This window comes from Polypterus senegalus, chromosome 12 (genome assembly GCF_016835505.1).
Source record: "Polypterus senegalus isolate Bchr_013 chromosome 12, ASM1683550v1, whole genome shotgun sequence".
Taxonomy (NCBI): Eukaryota; Metazoa; Chordata; class Cladistia; order Polypteriformes; family Polypteridae; genus Polypterus; species Polypterus senegalus.
In genome coordinates, this window is record NC_053165.1 from 151,078,782 (window position 1) to 151,101,664 (window position 22,883).

At 40.8% G+C, this 22,883-nt stretch overlaps 1 protein-coding gene across 1 annotated transcript in view; it reads right to left on the reverse strand.

Annotated features, from left to right (window-relative positions):
• Window positions 1-4,648: 4,648 nt before the first annotated feature.
• The window catches only part of tnfaip8l3 (tumor necrosis factor, alpha-induced protein 8-like 3), a 117,374-nt gene continuing 99,139 nt past the window's right edge, over window positions 4,649-22,883 (reverse strand). The window contains exon 2 of the mRNA XM_039770323.1: window positions 4,649-6,792. Coding sequence (XP_039626257.1) covers window positions 6,230-6,792 — 563 coding nt within the window. The 3' untranslated portion in view covers window positions 4,649-6,229. The remainder of the gene's footprint in view (window positions 6,793-22,883) is intronic.

Below are 22,883 nucleotides of genomic sequence, written 5' to 3' on the forward strand. Positions count from 1 at the left end.
TTTGTTGGGACTGGGATGACTCCAGCAGACAAACTTGGGAGCAAGAGATTTTGGATCACATTCAGGAGTCAGGAAGGAGACCCTAAATTCGGGGTAGACTTGGGGTGTCTGCTTGTCATTTTTGTTCTTTGGAATATTTCAGTTGACAGTCTCACTCTGAGTGATTGCCATGATTCCCACACAAAATCTGGATAAAGACCCAAATGTCCTGAGTTTGTTATTGATTGGTAAAAGCCAGGAGTCGGTGAAACTCCAATGTGTTTGCCATTAAGTATTTGTTATTGGATCCATTTTCAGAACCGACCCAATCCACTTTAAAGGAATACTTCACCCAAAAATTTTATAATATATTAATTACCCCATTTAGTTTATAGTTCTGGCTGAGAAAAAAAATTCATCTCCTATTTTCCTGCAGAATGGAGATAGCAAAGCTTCTGCTATAACAAGCACCTATCGTGACCAACGCGGCACAACAGCAAATAGTGTGAAAAAGTCCATGAAAAAAATTTCACGTTACTCATGTCACATAATCCACATGTCAAGTCACCCAGTTGTATGCTCAGGGTGTCTCAAACACGTGTTTATGCTAAAATATTGTTAAATTAACCATTTCCAGAAAATGCTGTGATGAATGAAAATATCACACACTCAGATGCGAACGAGAATTTTAATTGTAGACCTTCCCGTCGTCCCATTTAAAATCTCTTCATATCCACAACTGGAGTTCTCGGTGATTATTTAGTGTCAGTCTGTGAAACTGGATGGGTGAATTGACCTTCTGCTTGGTGAATCATCTCAGATATACACAAGTATGAGGCATATTCTCTTCCTGGTGATACTTTTACTTACTTTTCTTTAACTTTTAGTTTGTAAGTTGTAAACGTCTGTGATTGCACGCTATTTGTTGATATCACGTAAAGTGCAACTTTATCTAATGAATAAGCGGTTGCTGAATTAGACTCCTGACCAATGAATGATCTGGGTCAGACAGGTCTTCAATTCAAATGTTTGGATGCACCTGAATTCGTTTCACTTTTTTCACGAGATTTTTTTCCAAAAATGCATAATTTAACAATATTATAGTAAAATGCATGTGTTTAGGACATTGCAAATATACGACTCGACATGTGGATTATGCAACATAAGAAATTTGAGATTTTTGAGACTTTTTGATGCTTATTGCTGTTGTTTAGTGTTGGTCACCACAGGGACCCATATTATCATTTATACTCGCATTTAAGTTCTCCTGCGGATGAGTCAGAGCTTGATTTTACCGTTTAATTTCCAGTATTTTATAATGTCGGTCAAATAAGTCGAATGCAGAAAACTCGTGCTATTCGTCCATAGTGATTATGATATGCTAACGCCCACCTGAGAGAGTAACCATGGAGCATACAGCCTTTTTTTCTATGTATTGTTCCTACATAACCACACGGTAATACCCATTTTTCCAAAGCGATGTTTGCAGTGTTCTGTGTTTTTTGTATCTCGCACCCTCATACACCTTTATCGTAAGAGCCTCCCATATCTGTGATGGAGAGTTCGATCAGAAGAAAATATGAAGCTGGTTTTAAATTAAGTAGTTGAAGTGGTGAAAGAAATTTTGCAATTGCGCTGCTGCAACAAAATTCGATGCATCTGGTGCGAGATTGGAGGGAGCAAGAAGATGTAAAAAAAAAAAAACAAAAAACTGATGTATAAGTTGGGGTCTGATTTAATGGTCGATTTTTCGGTTTTCAAGACCAGACCTCTACACAAATATATACGGTACTTTATACAGCACTTTACGGTGTTATCTCTGTCCTGCATGAAAACATGAGATTATTTTTTTTTCTCTGCCATCACTACAAACTACATTAAGTTAATAACATACTCAAAATACAGTTTTTAGGTGGAGTGTTTATCACTAAGTGGGGCACAGGCGGCCGCAGAACACAATTACCCACACACTGACACTTTATAAGCTGATACACGGGTCTTTAAAGGAATACTCCACCCAAAAATAGATTTTTTTTTCCATATTACATTCTAGTTGGTAATACAAGTATTCCAACAAATTGTGTCAGGATATTAACTATATCTGGCAGTTGTATGGTTAAAGTGGGTTATAATTTGAAATTTTCATTTACGATTTACGATTTTTTAAAAAACATACATTTAACCAATCAAAGTAAACTAGTGTTTAGCTAATATTTAATAACTCTTTGTGTGCCCTGTGAACCTTACCTAATTATTTAGACAAAGGTAACCTATAGAGTTAATTATATTGCTTAAACAATGTGGTTTGGAGTTGTGGCCGAGAAAACCTTTTAATCTTGTGTTTTCATGGAGAAAGGACATCATAAGATTTCTTGTACAACGGGACCCAATGGTGGCCAACTCTGGACAACAGCAAACAATGTGAAGACATCCATGGGAAAAAAAAAAAATTCTCAAGTATATTATGTCATGGGCGCAGTGGATAGCGCTGCTGCCTCGCAGTTAGGGGACCCGGGTTTGCTTCCCAGGTCCTCCCTGCGTGGAGTTTGCATGTTCTCCCCGTGTAAACGTGGGTTTCCTCCGAGTACTCCAGAGTCCTCCCACAGTCCAAAGACATGCAGGTTAGATGCATTGGCGATCCTAAATTGTTCCTAGTGTGTGCTTGGTGTGTGTGTGTGCGCGCGCCCTGTGTTGGGCTGGCACCCTGCCCGGGGTTTGTTCCCTGCGTTGGCTGGGATTGGCCCCTGTGACCCTGTAGTTAGGATATAGCGGGTTGGATAATGGATGGATGGTTATTGTGTCCCATAATCCACATATCCGTTTTCCATTCAAATGTTTTCCTAAAACAGTACTAATATTTAGTTAGCAGAAATTCAAAATAACAGATAAGCACAGAAGGCACAGTCCCACAATACAGTGCGTTTGAACTGAAGACAGGACTCTTGACCATTGTATGAGGATGAGAAATGGGTCCTCAATTAAAAAAGTGTCTCCCATAAGGTTTTGAGTTTACTATTTATGATTTACTTTGTTTTGATTTGGAAGTAAATATTGAACAATATTTTAGCAAAAAATCACAAACATACCAACCGGATAACAATTGTGGATTAAGCACCACGAGTAATGTTAGATTATTTCTTTTTTCTTTTTTCTATGGACATTTTAGGGCGGCACGGTGGCGCAGTGGTAGCGCTGCTGCCTCGCAGTTAGGAGACCCGGGTTTGCTTCCCGGGTCCTCCCTGCGTGGAGTTTGCATGTTCTCCCCGTGTCTGCGTGGGTTTCCTCTGGGTGCTCCGGTTTCCTCCCGCAATCCAAAGACATGCAGGTTAGGTGGATTGGCGACTCTAAATTGGCCTTGGTGTGTGGGTGTGTTTGTGTGTGTCCTGTGGTGGGTTGGCACCCTGCCCAGGATTGGTTCCTGCCTTGTGCCCTGTGTTGGCTGGGATTGGCTCCGGCAGACCCCCGTGACCCTGTATTCAGATTCAGCGGGTTAGAAAATGGATGGATGGACATTTTTCACATCGCTTGACAATGTCTAGTGTTAGCCACCATAGAATCCCTTTCTGATGTCCTTTGTCCACAAAAAAATGAAACTTTTTTTTTCTCAGCCACCACAACAAACTACATGCATTACTTAACATACTATTTAAAAAATATAATTTTGGGATAGAGAATTCCTTTAAGACGAGGGAGGAATAAAATAATACCTTCCCAAAAATGTCACAAATCACAACACAGGGATTTACTTTTTCATTTAATTTCTGATTAGCTGATCTGCTGACTTGTAACAATAGCAGCCATACATTATATAATATATATATATATATAACATTATTATAGGAGTCATATTTGTAATTGGAATGTCTCAGTTCCAAGGCTTTAATATGTCTGATGGTGTTTGATTAACCGAAAGACCATATTTAATGTCCATTATGGACAAACCTTTAAGTTGAATTCAGGCAGCTTGTGGCTAATTTTATGTTAAAACAAAATAACCAAAAAACAAAAAAATAGATGGCCAAGCTGGATCCTATTTATTTTATATATGAGGTTGGGACCAGGTGCTGATAGCATGTTGCTGCAGCCACCACTCAATGAACCACCTGGATTGGGACCCAAGTGCAGCGGGTGACACCTGATCGCCCCACGGGAAAAGTGTGAGGCTTTTGATGGTGGCTGGAGTGCCAGTCCTGCCAGCAATCCCCAAGATTTCCCTGTAAATTGGAGGACCTGTTTGCAGGGATGAATGCAGATTAATATAAATCCAGACGCTTCTTTAAAATAAAAGGATTGCTTAAATCAATAAACCAGACCCTGATCACATTTAAATGATTTAAATCAAAATCATTTTTTCTTATTAGCTGTTATGCAGTATTTAGCATTCTTACAATATTCTGTATGATCCTGGAACATGGAAGTCTGGAGTGCCAATCCTGCCACCAAACCCCAAGTTTTCCCTGTAGGTTGGAGGACCCCCACTGCAGGGCTGACAAACATGTTACCGTCATACCAACAATGAAGCAATTACAGGTGAAGGTCCTTACTTAAGGCTCCAATGGAGCGAGTTACTTATTTATATATGACATCTCCAATTTTAAAAATCAAAATTTGCAATGTTAGGTTAAATACTATAATGCTTTGGAGAAACATTTTTCCACACTGTCTCCCATTTTTTTATATTTCTTTGAATTAATTACATTTATTTTTGCAATTCATAATACATAAAAGAAAGGCGACAAAAATTATTCAAGTAGACCTGGAGTAGCTTACAGTTTTTGTGACAGAACAAAATCCAATAAACCTCAGACTTTTGTATGAAGAAATATTGTAGCCAGAATTTGCAAAAAAAAAAAAGAGAAGTATATTTCAATTACTTCTAAAAACATTTATGTTTTTAGCAATAAAAAATAAATTGTCTTGGACAGCTTGTTGTACCTTTCACAATTTTTATCTTTTCTTAAAAGGTGTAGCATTCACTTGTTCCATGAATTATTTTAAACACGAAACAGTTTCTCAAAAACACACAAAAAAAAAACTTTATAGTCAGAGTTGACTTTCATCTTATAACATTCAGCATTCACAGTAGCATATGGCAGAGAAATTTCATTAAAACTGTGATTTTTGCTCGACAACTTATATTGTAATGACATATTAAATATTGAGGCTTTTAGGGGGAAACTTGGGAGATCCCCCTGAGCCCAGAAAAGACTCCAAAAAAGATTAAAAAAAATGTAAATTAACAAATAATAAAGATAAGGGGAACTCAAAAGAAAAAACAGACCAAAGAATCTGCTGTCCCACTAAGCCCCGACTAAAGAGTTAAACTCCTGTCAGTCCGGTGGTGTGGTTGCAACAGCTGCACACTTCAAAGCAAAAAACAAAACACACCAATTAATGTGTCTGTCCTTCCCATCTCCACCCAGTTGAACTCGTATCTATCTCACTGTACACTGGAATAAAAGCCCAAAGTCCTCATTATCTGAGGGTCAGTTTATCTAAGGCCACTTCAGTTCTAATTGGAAAAAACTTTGTGTCCAAGGACTAGTTTGTCTTTTACTGAATGTAACTAGGACAGAGCTCCACCTAGTGGAGCCTGCTTTCTCTGCAGCCCAGTTTATTGCAGGGTTCCCTGCTGTCTCAAATTTGGCCAAAGCACAGTACCTTATTCATATTTTAATGGGCCACTATCTATTTCATGCATATTGTTAAATTTAGTGGATAATTAAAATAGTTTTGAGGTGCTCAAACCTGTTGCACTCACAGTTTTTCAAACCCTTGCTAAAATAAGTTGCATGGCATAAGTTGTCCCTCCATCTGTGTAAATTGCCTCATAGCGTAATACAGTGCTTAAGTCTGTCAAATAATTACTGCAAATCTGCCTCGTCTCAATATATTTGCCACAAAATAATTATGTATAATACAATTTAATATTTGTGTTGTAAATTTATTTGTAAATCCGCACTCCTCCAGACCATAACATGCTTATACAGTAGTTGACCTCCACCATTTTTATAGTAAAACTGAATTAACATTTTTTTGTAATTTCTTAGAATTAAAATTTTTTTTTAAACATTTTTATATATGAACCTCCAGGGTTGTGAATTGGAAATGCTTGATTTAAAATAAAAGGAAAGCTGATCACATATGAAAATTTAATGAAGACCACTTTTGCGTCTCTGTGTGTGTATTATTCATTGCAAATAATACAAGTAATAAAATAAGAGTTCATCAGACGACATATTTCCTGCAACTAGAGCACACCTTCATCAAGTAATTTGTTAATCCCATCGCAGATTTTTTTTAGGAAGAGTCTGTATTCTCCGGATGGGCTATAAAGCACTGAGAGGAACTGAGCATCTGCAAAATGATTAAAGACGTGATTGATGCGCCCGTGGGATTTGGCTGTCAAATGGTGCTCCACAAGTTCGTGCAGCAGGTCTTTGCACTCGTTGAGGAGTCCCGAAAGGATGTGTCTGTCAAAGGTATAGTCGACCTCGTAAAAGCTGACTACCGTCATCGCCGTCTGGTTCATCTTCTTCTTAAACTTCTCCACCGTTTCCAGCTCGTCTTGATTGAACTGATTGTTTCTATAGAGGATGCCAATTTTGAGAGCGATTTTGATGACATTTTTCATGATTTTGTGGGCCTCCTTTTTGTTTTTGGTGTACTTCTGACTCACTTTGTACAGCTCGTCCAGAATCTCGCTGCTGGTGTCATCAATCAGCATGTTGGCCATTACCTTGGTCGCCATTTTGCTCACAATCTTCTTCTGTGCCTGAATGGCCAGACTTTTGGAATTGAAGATCTCAGGCCCTGAATGATTAAAAAAAAAAAAAGAAAAACATAACAAAAATGAGCAGAGAATTTCAAGGAGAATGATAAGGCACAGCACAGGAAAGTAAAGTGACTCTATATTCAGGGCATTACGCCATATCTGTCATGTCCTTGAAAAGACAGATGCATCCTTGACACATCATGCAAGAACAGTTGTTTGTCTTTTTATGTTATCTTTATGAAAACACCCACTTAAAATAAGAGCTTTTTTTTATTAAAGTAGCACAGTGGTTAGAAATACTGCCTGGCAGTTCCACACTCCTGGATTCAAATAGTGGCCTAGTGTAGTGTGTGTGTGTGTTTTTTTTTCTTCTGTATCCAAAAGATATATATGCCTTTTAGGCTAATAGGTGACATTTTATTGAATGTGATGGTGTGGCGCCACATTCTTGGTTTCTGCCTCATGCCCAATGCTGCCATAATAAGAAGAAAAAAGAGCGACAACATCTTCTGAGCCTCAATAAGCTGGACTCGCTCTACTCAGATGTCAATGCCTTAAAATGTAAACCTGCAGTGCAAATGAGCAGATCTGACCACGTCTGACTCCCACCTATAAGTCTGTGATTTACAGCAGCAGCTCTCTTATGTAGAAGTTCTCATATGTGTTTGGGAGTGGGTTGCTGTTTGTAGGATACAGAATGCAGGATATATATATATATACATATACAGTAGAACCTCTAAACACGAACATCTCCAGACTTGAACAATTTAGAACAAAATTAGATCATTCGATTTTTTTTTTTTTTTTTGTTCCCAACCTCAAACAAAAACTCAGAATATGAACATCCTGCTGAAACGTTTACGGATCAAGATGCGGCCATGAGGAGCCAGGACAAAGTCAAGCAGGTCGCCGTACGTGGGATATGCCTACGACTCAGCCTCACTTTTGCTGTAGATCTGATGTAAAGATGTGCTGAAACTGTGTTATCTGTGAATGTGTTATTTGTTTGCTTTTTTTTGGGGGGGTTTTCCAAATTAGAGTAATTACCATGGCCTAAAAGAAACTTATCAGTCAGAGTAGCAAAGCGAAGAGGAAGCTCGTACATGTTACGTTTGAGCTAAAAAAGGAACTAATAACGAAATATGAAAGTGGCTCACATGTGTTGATTTTTGCGAAAGATTTTGGGATAGGAATATCGACAATAAGCAAAGTTTAGAAAAATAAAGACGCAATTAAAGGTGTTAAAGTTGCAAAAGGTATCAAAACAATGATTACTGAAGAAGTAACAACAACAACAACATTTATTTTATATAGCACATTTTCATACAAAAAGTAGCTCAAAGTGCTTTACATAAATGAGGAAAAGAAAAATAAAAGACGCAGTAAGAAAAATAAAATAAGTCAACATTAATTAACATAGAATAAGAGAAAGGTCCGATGGCCAGGGTGGACAGAAAAAACAAAACAAAAAAAAACTCCAGACGGCTGGAGAAAAAAATAAAATCTGTAGGGATTCCAGACCATTAGACTGCCCAGTCCCCTCTGGGCATTCTACCTAACATAAATGAAACAGTCCTCTTTGGATTTAGGGTTCTCACGGAAGGACTTGATGATGAAAAAGTAGAAAAATTACTGTTAGTGTGGATTCACTAGAAACAATTAGCGGCATACAGTATTTCCAAGGCAATCATTTGCGAAAAAGCAAAGTTCAAAATTTGTGGAAAACAATAAGCAATCATTTGGGTGTCTGGAACATATTAAACCTATTTACTTTATTTTGTATGGTGAAATTTGATTAGAAACTCTTCCATATCAAAACTTGACCAGCCTTCTGGAAAAGGTCAAGTTTGTGTTCTGAGGTACCACCCACTAATAAATAAATATATATATGACACAACACATGTTTCACTATTATTGGGACTCCCAACCGCAAGTGTGACCTGGTAGGCAACCATCCAAATTTCAGACTGCAATCCAGAACTTAGAATGTAATATATATATGTGTGTGTATATATTGTAGCAGAAGGCTGTGGTTCATGCCCAGTTAGGGCACCTGGAGGATGCAAGGACTGGGAGAGAAGCAGTACCTCCCCTGGAACACAAGAGGGCAGCCGCCTGGGTGAGAGTTGGGGCCACAATTAAAGAGCTTGGAAGCGCAACCTTGTGGGGACACGTGGCCACCACCAGGGGGTGCCTGGTTGATTAAGAAGCCATGGTATGCAGCACTTCCGCCACACCAGTAAGTGCTGCCGGACCAGGAAACAGGTAGGCTACACCCGGAGTGCTTCCACCACACCAGGAAGTGCTGCAGGAAAGTCGTAAGGAAGCAGCTGGACCACATCCGGGTGCACTATAAAAGGGGCTGCCTCACGCCATTCGTGGAGCCGGATTTGGGAGCCAGAGGATAGAGCTTGAGAGTGGAGGAGTGAGGGTGGCAGAGAAGGAAAGAAACAACTGTGAGTCATATTTGTGGTGATTTGTACACATTGTGTGAAGTGGAAAAGACTGTAAAAGAGAGAACTGAAAATAAAAAGTGCAAACTTGTGTTAAGTGTGCCTGTTGTGTCTGTCTGTACCGAGTTAAGTGCTGGTATAGTGCCATCTACTGTCACTATATATATATATATATATATATATATATATATATATAATATTGTCACACACATGTGCTTTGGAGGCAGTTAAATGTGTTGTTACTCCAGCTTAAGGGTTGACACTTTTTCTCCTTTCTCTACAGATCCTCAGAAGGAAAACCAACCTAACCCCACTTCCAGTTCTTCTGCAGGCTCTACTTCCATCCCCATGCCTGATGTCACTTCCAGCCCAACCGACACGCCTCTTCCTGCCTCTCTCCTATAAAATCGTCATACCACCTCTATTGGTTTCAGTCTAGTGTTAGACTCGGTCTATGAAGACTGAAGACTGCTCTGATTTTTGCATTGTTCCCTTATGCTTATTATTTTCTCAAGTATCCAGGGTGGATCTCCAAACTTTCTCTTGCTTCTGTTTTTGTCTCATACAATATATAACTATTGTATGTAACTATAAAATGTAATTCATGCACTTTTCCAGCCATGTTGTTCTTCGCCAGGCTAATACGGTGGAGCACTTTAAAACACTGCTGAAAACACATTACTTTAACATGGCTTTCTCATAGCTTCATCTTAGTTTAATCCTGATGCTCTGTATATTCAATTAATTATCATTATTATTCATGGTAGCTCTAAAATCCGTACTAACTCCTACTTACTTTTTTGTTCTTGTTCCGGTTTTCTGCAGTGATGATCTGTGCAACCACCTAATCAAAGCACCGTGCTGTCCCTACATTGATGGTTTGAAGGTCAGAAGTCCACATGACCGTCATCATGAAGTCCTTCCATGAGAACCCTGAATACAATGAGGACTGATTGAGGTCGTTTATGTCAGGTAGAATGCCTAGAGGGGGCTGGGTGGTCTCCTGGCCTTGGAACCCCTGCAGATTTTATTTTTTTCTCCAGCCGTCTGGAGTTTTTATTTTTTTCTGTCCTCCCTGACCTTACTTTTCTTACATTCTATGTTAATTAGTGTTCCCTAATTTTAATTCTTATTTATTTTGACTTTTTTTTTTCTCTTTCTTCATCATGCAAAGCACTTTGAGCTGCATTATTTGCATGAAAATGTGCTATAGAAATAAATATTGTTGTTGCATACATTTATATTCTTGCTTATATATGATCAAGTGGTACAAAGTTAGGCAGCAGTCAGAAAAAGGTTTGGCAATGGCCACCCAGTATACTGAAAAATCAGCAAAAGAAAAGAAACACATCTTTACAGAAGCAGAGTTCACAACTGAGCTGGCTAAAAGGTTGAGTCTGCTCTATAAATATGGTGGATAGGAGGAAGAGGTAGAGTACAGGAACTGATGTGGCAAGGAGGCGGATTCTGGTTACCGGAAATGGAGTCAATGATGACGCTGAACGGCAGAGGAACAAGAGGAGAGAGGATCAGGTGAGAGCGCCAACCCCTGGTCTGGCTGACAAATAACACTATTTGAGCCTGTAAACTGTCCCCCAATGCGCACGTGTGTGACAATATATGTATTTATTTATATTATATATTTTTGATTTATAATGTTATATTTTAGTGAGCTTGCTCCTGTCTTGGATCCAATGATGTTGCTTGCTTGGACTCAACTTTGGCAGCTCCTCACAACCTTATGATTGGACTAAGCAGATTCAGAAAATGGATGGATGAAATTATGCGTCGATGGCAGTCATCTACTATGCTGATTGTGTATGTAAAGTCTTCCTTCTTTTCTCAATCAGGGTTGTGTGGCTCTGGGGCCTATCCTGGCAGCACTGAAAGCACAAGGCAGGAACAAAGTCCTGGACAGGCCAGTACTGTTTTAAGAAAAGTCACATTTGTCATTAACCAATAAAAATTAGGTTTTGCAAAATTAAACTTCAAGCATCATGATGCAATTTAATGTGCCTGCCTTGGGCTTTGGTATCCACCAGAGTATGAACAGAAGCCATGGATTTTAGCAGAATCGGAAAAGGGTGTTTTTTTTATATGTAAAAAAAAAAAAAAATAAAATTGTTACACTTGTACACGGAGTGACATGGCATCTTGGGTGAGCCAGGACTGCAGCTGCAGAAGCCACGTGCATTTTAGTGAAGCAACTCTAGGGGGAAGGGGAAACAAAAAAGAAAAGAGTCAATGTTTCGATAGATCCACTGCCATTTAAGAAACAAATCATATCCTTGGGAGGATGAATGAAAAGTAAATGCAGCGTGCAGGCCTGTGATTAATTCCTAATTGATAGTTAGTAAGCACTTATTTTGGTGGATGAGCACGTTGATATTAAACAGTGCCAATTACAGGGATTAGCCACTTTCCCCTTCTGTATCCTACTTTCTGGCGACATCTTAGCACATTAGTCCATTTTTAATGTTCTCTGGCAGCTGCCGGCAACATTCTCATTGATCTAAAAATGTACAGATTTATCCCCTTGCAATAATTAAAAAAAAATATATGAAGTTTTTTTCCTATTCAGAAAAAAATAACTTGGTCTTAATAGAATTTTGTGAAATTAAAAAGTATGAAGCATAGGAGTGGAAGTGCATTTTTGTTGTGGGTGGGTGTATTTGAGTGTGTCCTGTCATGGCCCCCCACAATCCTATACTGGGTATGCAAAAGATGGATGGATACTGTTAGACCACATTGAAGCTGAGTCATGCCAGTGAGATCCATTGTTTTTCTGAGTGCTCAGAAGTTCTGATGGAATTTTACCGGAGTGTGAACTTCATTAGCTTCCTTGGTGCTAGCAATGAAACAATTTAAAGAAAAATGAAATCACGCAGAGTGTTAGAAAACCTGACGTGTTTGTTTGACCATTGCTAATTTATTTTATTGCCACAAACTGTCTTAGCTCTACACTTATTAAATAAGTAAAGTCCTCACTTATTATTTATTTGGTACAGAAAGGCTTTTGAAAGCCATAGTTGCATCGGTGTTGCCTCGGCTGGATACTGGCAGTAAATAATTATAACACCAGCCAGTCTACACAATGCAACACAACCCATAAATATAAGTAGATAGAACCTTTTCTTAGGGCAGCACGGTGGCACAGTAAGGAGACCCAGGTTCGCTTCCCGGGTCCTCCCTGCGTGGAGTTTGCATGTTCTCTCAGTGTCTGCGTGGGTTTCCTCCAACAGTCGAAAGACATGTAGGTTAGGTGCATTGGCGATCCTAAATTGTCCCTAGTGTGTGCTTGGTGTGTGGGTGTTTGTGGGCTGGCGCCCTGCCCAGGATTTATTCCTGCCTTGTGCCCTGTGTTGGCTGGGATTGGCTCAAGCAGACCCCCGTGACCCTGTGTTAGGATATAGCGGGTTGGAAACTGACTGACTGACTTTTTCTTCAGATTTTACACTGAATTCTTAACCTTTCCGCAATGTTGTGGCAGAAAACCCTCTACACACTGGATGGCGCTAGAGAGTTCTCTTAAAGCTGGGCCTTGACTCATAAACACTGAAGGAAAAAATAAAATAAAATTGAAACTAATTTTGTGGCGTTCTTATTCTGGCATAAGCTCTGACCTCAGAAGCCACAGACACAGAAGATATAAGAACAAGTAACAAAAGACGTACTGTATAATGAGATTTAACAAGCAAAAATAAATGGAAACAGTGGTTTTATAAAAAGGCCATTAATCTGGTGTGTGGTTCACTTTACTTCAGTGTCGTGCTCCTGAACAAAGTCAGCCATCCTTTTTCTAATCCACTTATCCATTTCAGCAGGACGCTGGTGTCGGTCTTGGCAGCATTTGACACAAGCCTGGAACCCACCCTGGATAAGGTGCCAGTTCATTTGCAGGGGGCATCCACATACACAGCCACATTAATTCATGCTGGTCCAATTTATAATTGAAGCATTTAGTCAAACTCATAATGTTTGAAGAGTTTATCTAAAACGGGTAGCTCACATTTTAACATATCAGCCTAGCGTGACCAATGGTCGTACCAGTAACAGTCTTTATACTCAGTCTGTTTTCCAGAATGTTTATTTTCCAAAGATGGTTCAGTGATTAGCCTTGCTATGTTATAGTCCTGGAGTCCTGGATGTGTGGACTTTGCATGTTCATCAAGGTGGGTTTTTCTTGCAGTACTCTGACTTTACTCCTACTCCTCCAACACGTGCCATTTGAGATCAGGCACTGATGTTGGACAAGAAGGCCTGGCTTGCAATCTCCATTCCAGTTCATCCAAAAGGTGTTTGATGAGGTTGAGGTCAGGGCTCTGTGTGGGCCAGTCAAGTTCTTCCACACCAAACTCGTCCCACCAAGTCTTCATGGACCTTGCTTTGTGCACTGGGGCACAGTCTTGCTGGAATAGAAAAGGGCCTTCAACAAACTGTTTCCACAAAGTTGGGAACATAGTATTGTCCAAAATGTCTTGGTATGCTGAAGCATTAAGATTGCCCTTCACTGGAAGTAAGGGGCCTAGCCCAAACCCTGAAAATCAGTCCCTCCACCAAACTTCATAGCTGGCACAGTACAGTCAGGCAGGTAAACCCAGACTCGCCCATGTGAAACATGGAAAGCAAACAGAGAAGCGTGATTCACTCCATAGAAGTCGTTTCCACCACTCCATCCGACACTTGTCATTGGACTTGGTGATGTGAGTCTTGCATGCAACTGCTCGGCCATTGAAACCCATTTAATGGAGCTCCTGATGCATAATGGACGTTTGGAACTCATCAGCTATGGATGACTTTTACACACCATGCACCTTAGTAGTTGTTGACCCCGTTCTGTGACTTTACGTGGTCTTCTGCTTCATGGTTGAGTTGCTGTTGATCCCAAACGCTTCCACTTTCCAATAATACCACTTACAGCTGACCATGAAATATCCAGCAGGGATGAAATTTCACAAAGCTTCTTATTGTAAAGGTGGCATCCTATCACAGTACCACACTTGAAGTCGCTGAACCCTTCAGAACGACCCATTTTGTTTCGCAAATGTTTGTGAATGGAAACTGCATGGCTAGGTGCTTGACTATATATACTTGTGACAATGGGTTCAACTGAATTCAGTCATTAAGAGGTGGTCCTGATGTCCATATAGTGTATTAATTGGCCACTCTGAATCGGCCCAGTGCCAGTGTTCATGTGGGCATGTGCACCCTAAAGTTAGTTAACCAACAGGAGACACTAGAGTACGGAAAAGCAGAGAATGTGGTCATCAGTGGAGTCCCCCAGGGGTCTGCCCTGGCTTTGTTACTTTGGGTATTGTTAGAAAACTTGTGAAATTCATAGTTGATGTTTAAAACTGTAGGAGTTTATCTAACCAGGTAGCTGACATTTTAACATATCAGCCTAGCATGGCCAATGCTTATACCAATAACAATCTTTATACCCAGTCTGTTTTCAAGAATGTTTATTTTCCATAGAATGGCAGACACTGAGGAGACGGCCAAAATGATTCAGGAAGACGTAGACTTGTTCAGAACTGGGCAGACATTTGGAAAATGCAATTTAATGTAGGAAAGTACAAAGTGCTACAGGCGGACAAAAGGAACGTCAATTATAAATACAAGATGGGAGACGCTGTCTTAGAGGAAGCAACCGCTGCCAAGGATTGGGGGCATTTTATGCTGACACTTCAATTTTCATCATCTAGGCAATGTGCAGAAGCAAGTTAAATGTTAGGTCGTATTATAAAAACTGTTAAATATAAATCGAGGGACTTTATATATTTAGAATATATAATGCGCTAGTAAGTCTGCATCTGGAGTCCTGTGTGCAGTTCTGGACATCACACTACAAGAAAGACATAACAGCACTTGAAGCTGTTCAGAGTAGAGCATCATGGGACTTAAGGACATGTCCTACACTGACAGACTTAAACCAGCAGAGGAGAGGAGACTGCATGGGGGCCTAATTGAGGTTTTCAAAATTTTCAGTCGTTGCTAAAGTTAATCCTGCAGAGTTCTTTCAACTAAACGATGAATCACGTACTTAAGGACATCAGTGGAAATTACGGGCTATTAGGACTGGAGCTAGAAAGCACTGCTTTACACAAAGAGTTGTAGTAATCTGGAGCAAAGTACTGAGACTTAGAGTTGAAGCAGAAACCTAGTCAGCCTTTAAGAGGTCTCTGAGCGAGATATTGGGACATCTTAGCTATTAGCTAAACAGACGAGCAACGGATGGACAGAATGGACTCCTCTTGTTTGTCAAATGTCTTCTGGCTCCCTGACTCACTGCTGTACTGTCAAGGAGGCTGGGATCGACTTGGCCTTAACATCCCTCGGCTGGATAAGAGGACATGGAAAAATGGATGAATGGAAGGCTTTAATTTTTCTTTCCATTTTCTCCTAATATGTTAAAATACAAAAAACAGGAGTAAAGTAAAGACAAGAAAGACATAGCAGCACTTGAAGCTGTTCAGAGTAGAGAATCATGGGACTTAAGGACATGTCCTACTCTGACAGACTTAAACCAGCAGAGGAGAGGAGACTGCATGGGGGCCTAATTGAGGTTTTCAAAATTCTCATTTTTTGGTAAAGTCAATCTAGCTGAGTTCTTTCAACTAAACGATTAATCACGTACTTAAGGACATCAGTGGAAATTATGGGCTATTAGGACTGGAGCCAGAAAGCAATTCTTTAAACAAAGAGTTGTAGTAATCTGGAGCAAAGTACCGAGACTTAGAGTTGAAGCAGAAACCTAGTCAGCCTTTAAGAGGTCTCTGAGCGAGATATTGGGACATCTTAGCTATTAGCTAAGCAGACGAGCAACGGATGGACAGAATGGGCTCCTCTTGTTTGTCAAATGTCTTCTGTTCCAGATGATTCTTGCTCCCCGATTCACTGCTATACTGTCAAGGAGGCTGGGATCGACTTGGCCTCAACAACCCTCGGTTGGATAAGAGGACATGGAAAAATGGATGAATGGAAGGCTTTAATTTTTCTTTCTATTTGCCCCTAATATGTTCAAATATACAAACGGGAGTAAAGTAAAGACAGGCAGAAATGTCATGGGAGTGGAAGGATGTCAAATGTAAAACAGAAGAACAAAGCCCCAGAGTTGCAAGGGAGAACAGGTGAGCCACCTTGATTTAGAAGTTGTCTTATAGTCACAGACAGACAGCGGGGTGCCCTGAGCTTTGGGTGTTCAAGGAGTGCCAGCTTTACCATCTTTTGGTGTTTGTGCACATTCTTATGAGCTAAGCGGCCTGATCTGTGAGTGTCATTTTCAGAGCTTAAGCGTCTTGAAAAATTGTGCAAAAAAAGAAAAACTCAGGAAAACCACTGGAGTCGGCTATTATGTGGAAAATCTGATTTGGCTTTGGTTCTCGTCTGTTAACAGTTTCTTGGAGGGAAGACCACTGATAATAGTAAAAACCCAACCAACAGATAATAAGGGCATGGGATAAAAATAAGCAGAGAAATGTGAGGGTCTGGAAGTTATTTGAAGAATTTAGAGCCGTAGAATTGTATGAGATGTTGTGCTTCTGACTATCATTTTATATTTTGGAATGAACTTCTTGTTTTTACCTGAAGCCAAACAAAAGTAACTTTGAAGGCTGATTGCAGTTAACACGTTTAATAAGTGCATTTTGGTGTATTTTGGTGTAATGGCCAGGACCATTACCCGGCCGGAACGCTGGCTGGGTGAAAGGACAAAGGGAGAGAATCTCTATGGGACAATGTCCTCCCCGAGACACTAGAGGGCAGCCCCCAATGGTTGCTACTGCACCATGGATCCCTGCAGGGCATGCTGGGAGTTGTAGTTTGGAGCAGCCCTGTTGGGCTCCAGGGGTGCTGCAGCTACAGCTGAACTCTTTGGGGTACCACCTCCACCATTCCCAGAAGTGCAGCCAGAAGAAGGTCAAGAAACACCTGGAGCACTTCTGGGTGCAATATAAAAGGAGCCGCCTCACCATCACTCAGGGAGCCAGAGTCAGGAGATGGAGGACAAAGCTTGTGAGGAGGAGTGACGATGACAGCGGAAGAGAGAGAGAGAAAGAAGAAAGGACTGTGTGTTATTAGAACATTAGAACACTCTGGACGAGAACAGGCCATTCAGCCCAACAAAGCTCGCCAGTCCTATCCAATGATTTCTTCCAAAAAACATCAAGTCGAGTTTTGAAAGTCCCTAAGGTCTTACTGTCTACCACACTACTTGGTCTCTTATTCCAAGTGTCTATCGTTCTTTGTGTAAAGAAAAACTTCCTAATGCTTGTGTGAAATTTACCCTTAACAAGTTGTGTCCCCGTGTTCTTCATGAACTCATTTTAAAATAACAGTTTTGATCCACTGGACTAATTCCCTTCATAATAAAAATGTCTCTGTGAAGGCTCAGCTCTTTTAATCTTTCCTCATAATTCAGCCCCTGTAGCCCTGAATCAGCCTGATCGCTCTTCTCTGGACCTTCTCTGGTGCTGTTATATCCTTTTTATAGCCTGGAGACCAAAACTGCACACAGGACTCCAGATGAGGCCTCACCAGTGTGTTATAAAGACTGAGCAGAACCTCCTGGGACTTGTACTTCACACATCAAGGCGCTATATATCCTAACATGCTGTTAGCCTTCTTAATGGCTTCTGAACAACACTGTTGGGAAGTCAATAGCTTAGAGTCCACTACGACTCCTAAATCCTTCTCATAAGGTGTACATTCGATTTTCTGACTGCCCATTGTGTATTCAAACCTTACATTTTTACTTCGTATGTGTAATACTTTACATTTACTGACATTAAATTTCATCTGCCACAAATCTGCCCAAGCCTATATGCTATCCAAGTCCTTCTGTAATGATATAACGGATTCCAAATTATCTGCTAATCCACCTATCTTGGTATCATCTGCAAACTTAACCAGCTTGTTACTTATATTCCAATCTAAATCATTTATATATATTAAAAATAGCAGCGGCCCTAGCACTGACCCCTGCTGGTCACCACTCTTAACATCGACCAGTTCTGATGAGGTTCCTCGCACCATCACCCTCTGCTTCCTGTGTCTCAGCCAATTCTGCACCCATCTAAAAACATCACCCTGAACTCCCACTTCTTTTAGTTTGATGCCCACCCTCTCATGTGGCACCTTATCAAATGCTTTCTGAAAGTCCAGATAAATAATATCATAAGCTCCACTTTGATCGTATCCTTTTGTTGCCTCCTCATAGAATTCCAACATGTTAGTAAAACACGACCTCCCTCTTCTGAACACACGCTGACTGTTCAGAATAACTCCTGTCCTTGTCATGTGTTGCTCAATCTTATCCTTAATAATTCCTTCCATTAATTTTCCTGTGCTGCATGTTAAGCTTACTGGCCTTTAGTTGCTTGGATCTGCCCTGTCACCCTTTTTATATAATGGGATGATGTTTGCCATTTTCCAGTCCTTCGGAATCTCTCCAGTGCGCAGTGACTTCCTAAAAATATGTGGTGTGTAGGGGAGAGCAACAGAAAACACTTCTCCACTGAAGACTAAAACATGTGCTGTGTTGAACTTGTGTCTCAGCCTGTCTGTGTCAGGGTTTGGGGGAGCGGTATGCCCTCTTGTGGTCCACAAAAGTTAACAAGCCAAAGCTGCACAGGCATGGATGGCTTCAAAAGAACAATGTCAATGTCCTGGAGTGGCCGAGTCAGAGTCCAGATCTCAATCCAACTGGGAATTTGTAGCGGGCCTTGGTGAAGGCAGTTCACTCACAACCACCATGACGCCTGACGGGGCTTGAGCAGTTTAGCAAAGAAGAGATGAAAAAAATGGGAGATAGAGATAGGAAAGAATGGGCAAACTCCTGCCAGTCAATGACAAGGCTGGGACTGAGGACTATGTGGCAGCAATCCTAACCACTGCGCCACCCAACAGGTGCACCACCCGTGACAGACTCTCAACAAATAACGCACCTTTTGCCGTTGACAAACTTAAAACACCAAATGCAGACAACCGGAAGTCGAGTCTCCACTTTCTCATAACCCACACAATTCCTGTCAGCTGTGGGAAGTGTGCGAGTGTCGTATGATAAGAACCAGCAGATTGCTACGACAGGCCCAAATGCAACACATTTTTACTTATTTTTGATGTGAGAAAAAAAAATGTAAGTCCTGCCAGCCATTTGAAAGATTTTTGTGTGTGTGTGTGTGTCCTTAACAATGTGGAAAGCAACTAAACATATGAGCAGTTAAAGAAAAGCTTTAAAAAAGAAAAAAAGAGACGTTTTATGAATACCAGCCAAGGGCACGGTTGAATTAAAAAAAAAAAAAAAAGACCGTTTGACTTCCAAATATTCCTCCTCACTTCTGTGGAAATCCGCTGGAGCAGCCGGGTCTCTTCTCGTGCCTTTATATTTTTCGGGTTCAGGGTTTCCTAGCAACAACACAGAGCTTCTCAGTTACAAGTTGGCCTGGAATGCCATCCTAGTCCTTATGTTCTTAAGTACGGTGGCGTGCAAAAGTCTGGGCCCCCTTGCTTTTAAAATGTCTGCTACTGTGAATAGCTAAGGGACTGGAGGATGAACTGATCACCGTTTGGCATCAAGTTCAAGATGGCACATTGCTTTTCAGCATTTTATGTAAGAGTCGTGTATTGTGTTTGTACAATTGTATAGTCAAAAATCAAGAGTGGTCTCCCCTCGACTTTCTCGTATACTCAGACGTGGGGATGGATATTTGAGGAGTAAACCGCAAGACAATGATTATATTTTTATATTATGTACATTAAAGAACCATCAACAACAAATCAAAACAAATTAAAAATATATTGAACAATTAATACTTGGGATTAATAAAGTATCTATCTATCTATCTATCTATCTATATGGAGCCTTTCATATCTATCTATCTATCTATCTATCTATCTATCTATCTATCTATCTATCTATCTATCTATCTATCTATTATAAAAGTAAAGTTGAAAAAATTGGACTCTGCAGCTGCATGAATAATAAAAAATAAGCAAACAAGTATGTGTTCAGGTAAAGTTCCTCTTCCTGAAAAGTTGATAGAAATCAACATTTTGTACCTAATACTTTTATGCAGAATTTGGTTAACCTAAGTCAGTGGTTCCCAATCTGTGGGGTGGACCCCCTAGGGGGGCGGCGCAAAGATGTGAAAAAAAGAAAACAAGAATCAAAAATATGAAAAATACATCTATTTAAACCAAAACAAATGAACTTAAACTACATTCTGATACTAGAAAAATAAATATAGAGTTAGAAAAATGTCGATAAAAGTTAAGTAGGTATAATAAAATATGCATCTATGATATATCAATTAAAAAAAGAACAAATTGGTATTAGTGGGCTCCTTTCAAAAAAACGTTATGGGGGCGCGATTAAAACTGTTATGAAAACTCGAGTCACAAATACTTAAAGGTTGAGAAACGCTGACCTAAGTGAAAGCGTACTCAAGTTATCGTGCTGACACACACACACGCACACAGACAGACATAATTCCAAAACGGTATTTTCAGAGTCAGGGAGGTCTAAACCGTCGAAATTCATCAAATTCTCGAAATGGCATTTTTTGACGATTCCAATACTTTCCCCATACTTCGTATACGAGAAAGCAAAAAGGGACAGAAGCACCATGCAAGAGTTTGCCCCCAAAGATATTTGAGGTCTCACATAACTTTCCCCAAGGTAGTCTTAGACCTTCATTAACTCCATAGAGCTGTGGCTTGTTCACAGTCAGCATCAGGAAAAACCCAAGTGATGCAAATGTCAACGCTGTATAAATTCTCATAACTTTGTCCCAACAATCAGCAGCCATGGGCTTCTCTAAGCAGCTGCCCATCACTCTGAAAAAATAAAACAAAGTAAGAGGAGGCAACAACAAGATGGCAAAGCATTTTCAGGTTGCCGTGCCCTCAGTTTGTAATGTTAATGGCAGTTAACAGGAACGCTGGAGGGCAAGTTGAGGCCTGGACAAGACCAAGACAACTTTGTGAAAGACCTGCTCGGTGGATTGCGAGAAAGGGAACTGAAACCCCCAATCTGAGTGCAAAGGACCTTCAGGAAGACTTAGCAGACCCTGGAGCGGTGGTCCACTGTTCTACCTGAACAAATATGACCTTCATGACAGAGTCAGCAGAAGAAAAACTTCCCTATGCCCTCACCACAAAATTCAGCGCCTGAAGTTTGCAAATGGACATTATGAAGTGCGGGGGGAGCGTACAGCCACCCTAACCCCGACACAGACAGGCTGGACACAAGTGTCTCCACACAACACAAGGTTTTATTTACAGTCGGGGAGTGCTCTTCTCTGCTCCCCACAGCATCACAATAGCCCCACAACAGTACCACACAGTGCCTTCCCTCAGCCAGTCTTTCCCACTCCACTCCTCCTCAGGCTTTGTCCTCTTCCTCCCGACTCTGGCCATTGAGTGATGATGACTGCCGCCTTTTATAGGGCACTTGGAAGGAGTCCAGGGGCCCAACAAGTCTTCTTCTGGCAGCAGTTCTGGGTGTGGCCCTGCAAATGTCCAGGTGCCCCCTGTTGGTTGAGCTTCCATGCTCATAACACGTGGCCCCACTGGAAGCCAGGGAGGCTGCCCTCCGTCCATCTGGGGGAGAAAATAATCTCTCCCCCAGTCCTTCCATGGTTGGGGTGTCCCGGCCTGTCCGCCACATCTAAACAAGCCTGATGCATTTTGGAAACAAGTCCTGCGGGCTGATGCATACAACTTTTTGGCCACAAAGTGCAAAGGTAAGTATGGAGAACAAAGGAGGCCAAATTCCAGTAAAAGAACACATCCCAGACTATTAAGCATGGCGGTGGATCGATCAGCTTTGGGCTTGTGGTGCTGGCCAGTGGCACAAGGAACACGTCATCGGGAGAGGGAAGAATGGATTCAAAGAAACACCAGCAAATTCTGGAAGCAAATATCACACCATCTGTAAAAAAAGTAGAAGTTAAAAAGACGATGGGTCCTACAAGAAGATAATGAGCCGAAGCACACCACAAAATCAACAATTGGGTAACTCAAGCGACGCAAGCTGACGATTTTGCCATGACTCTCATTGCCCCCCGAGCTAAACATCATTGAAGATCTGTGGAGGGATCTCAAACGAGAGGGCAATGCTGGCAAGATGGCCTGAGAATCGGGCAGAATTAGAAGCCTTTCGCAAGGACCAATGGGTGAAAATACCCCAAGTAAGAGCTGAAAGACACTTAGCTGGCTACAAAGAGTGTTCACAAGCTGTGAGACTCGCCAATAGGGCGTCTTACTAGGTACTGGCCATGTCAGGGGGCCCAAACATTTGCTTCCGGCACTTTTCAAAAATTTTTTGCATTTTGTACCTGTGAATGATGGCAATAAAAATGTAATCTTGCGTAAAATATTAAAGAAACCAGTAAACCAGAATCGGAAATCCAAGAATGGCAATCACTTTCTGTTCCCTCCGATTTTTGGAGGGATGAAAAATCATGGAGGATGGGAGTGCAAAGGTTTAAATGAAGTAAATTGGAAACAAAAATGGTAAATTCAAAATTGTTAATCAAAAATTTCCTTATAAACAACATTTTTGGTAAAGATGGTTTCCTGTCCTTGAATCAGCTCTGCCTGGTATGGAGTAGTTAAAACCTTCACGAGCTTCGTGCGTGCGCATGCTTTCGGCGCCACCTAGTTCCCTGATGGTG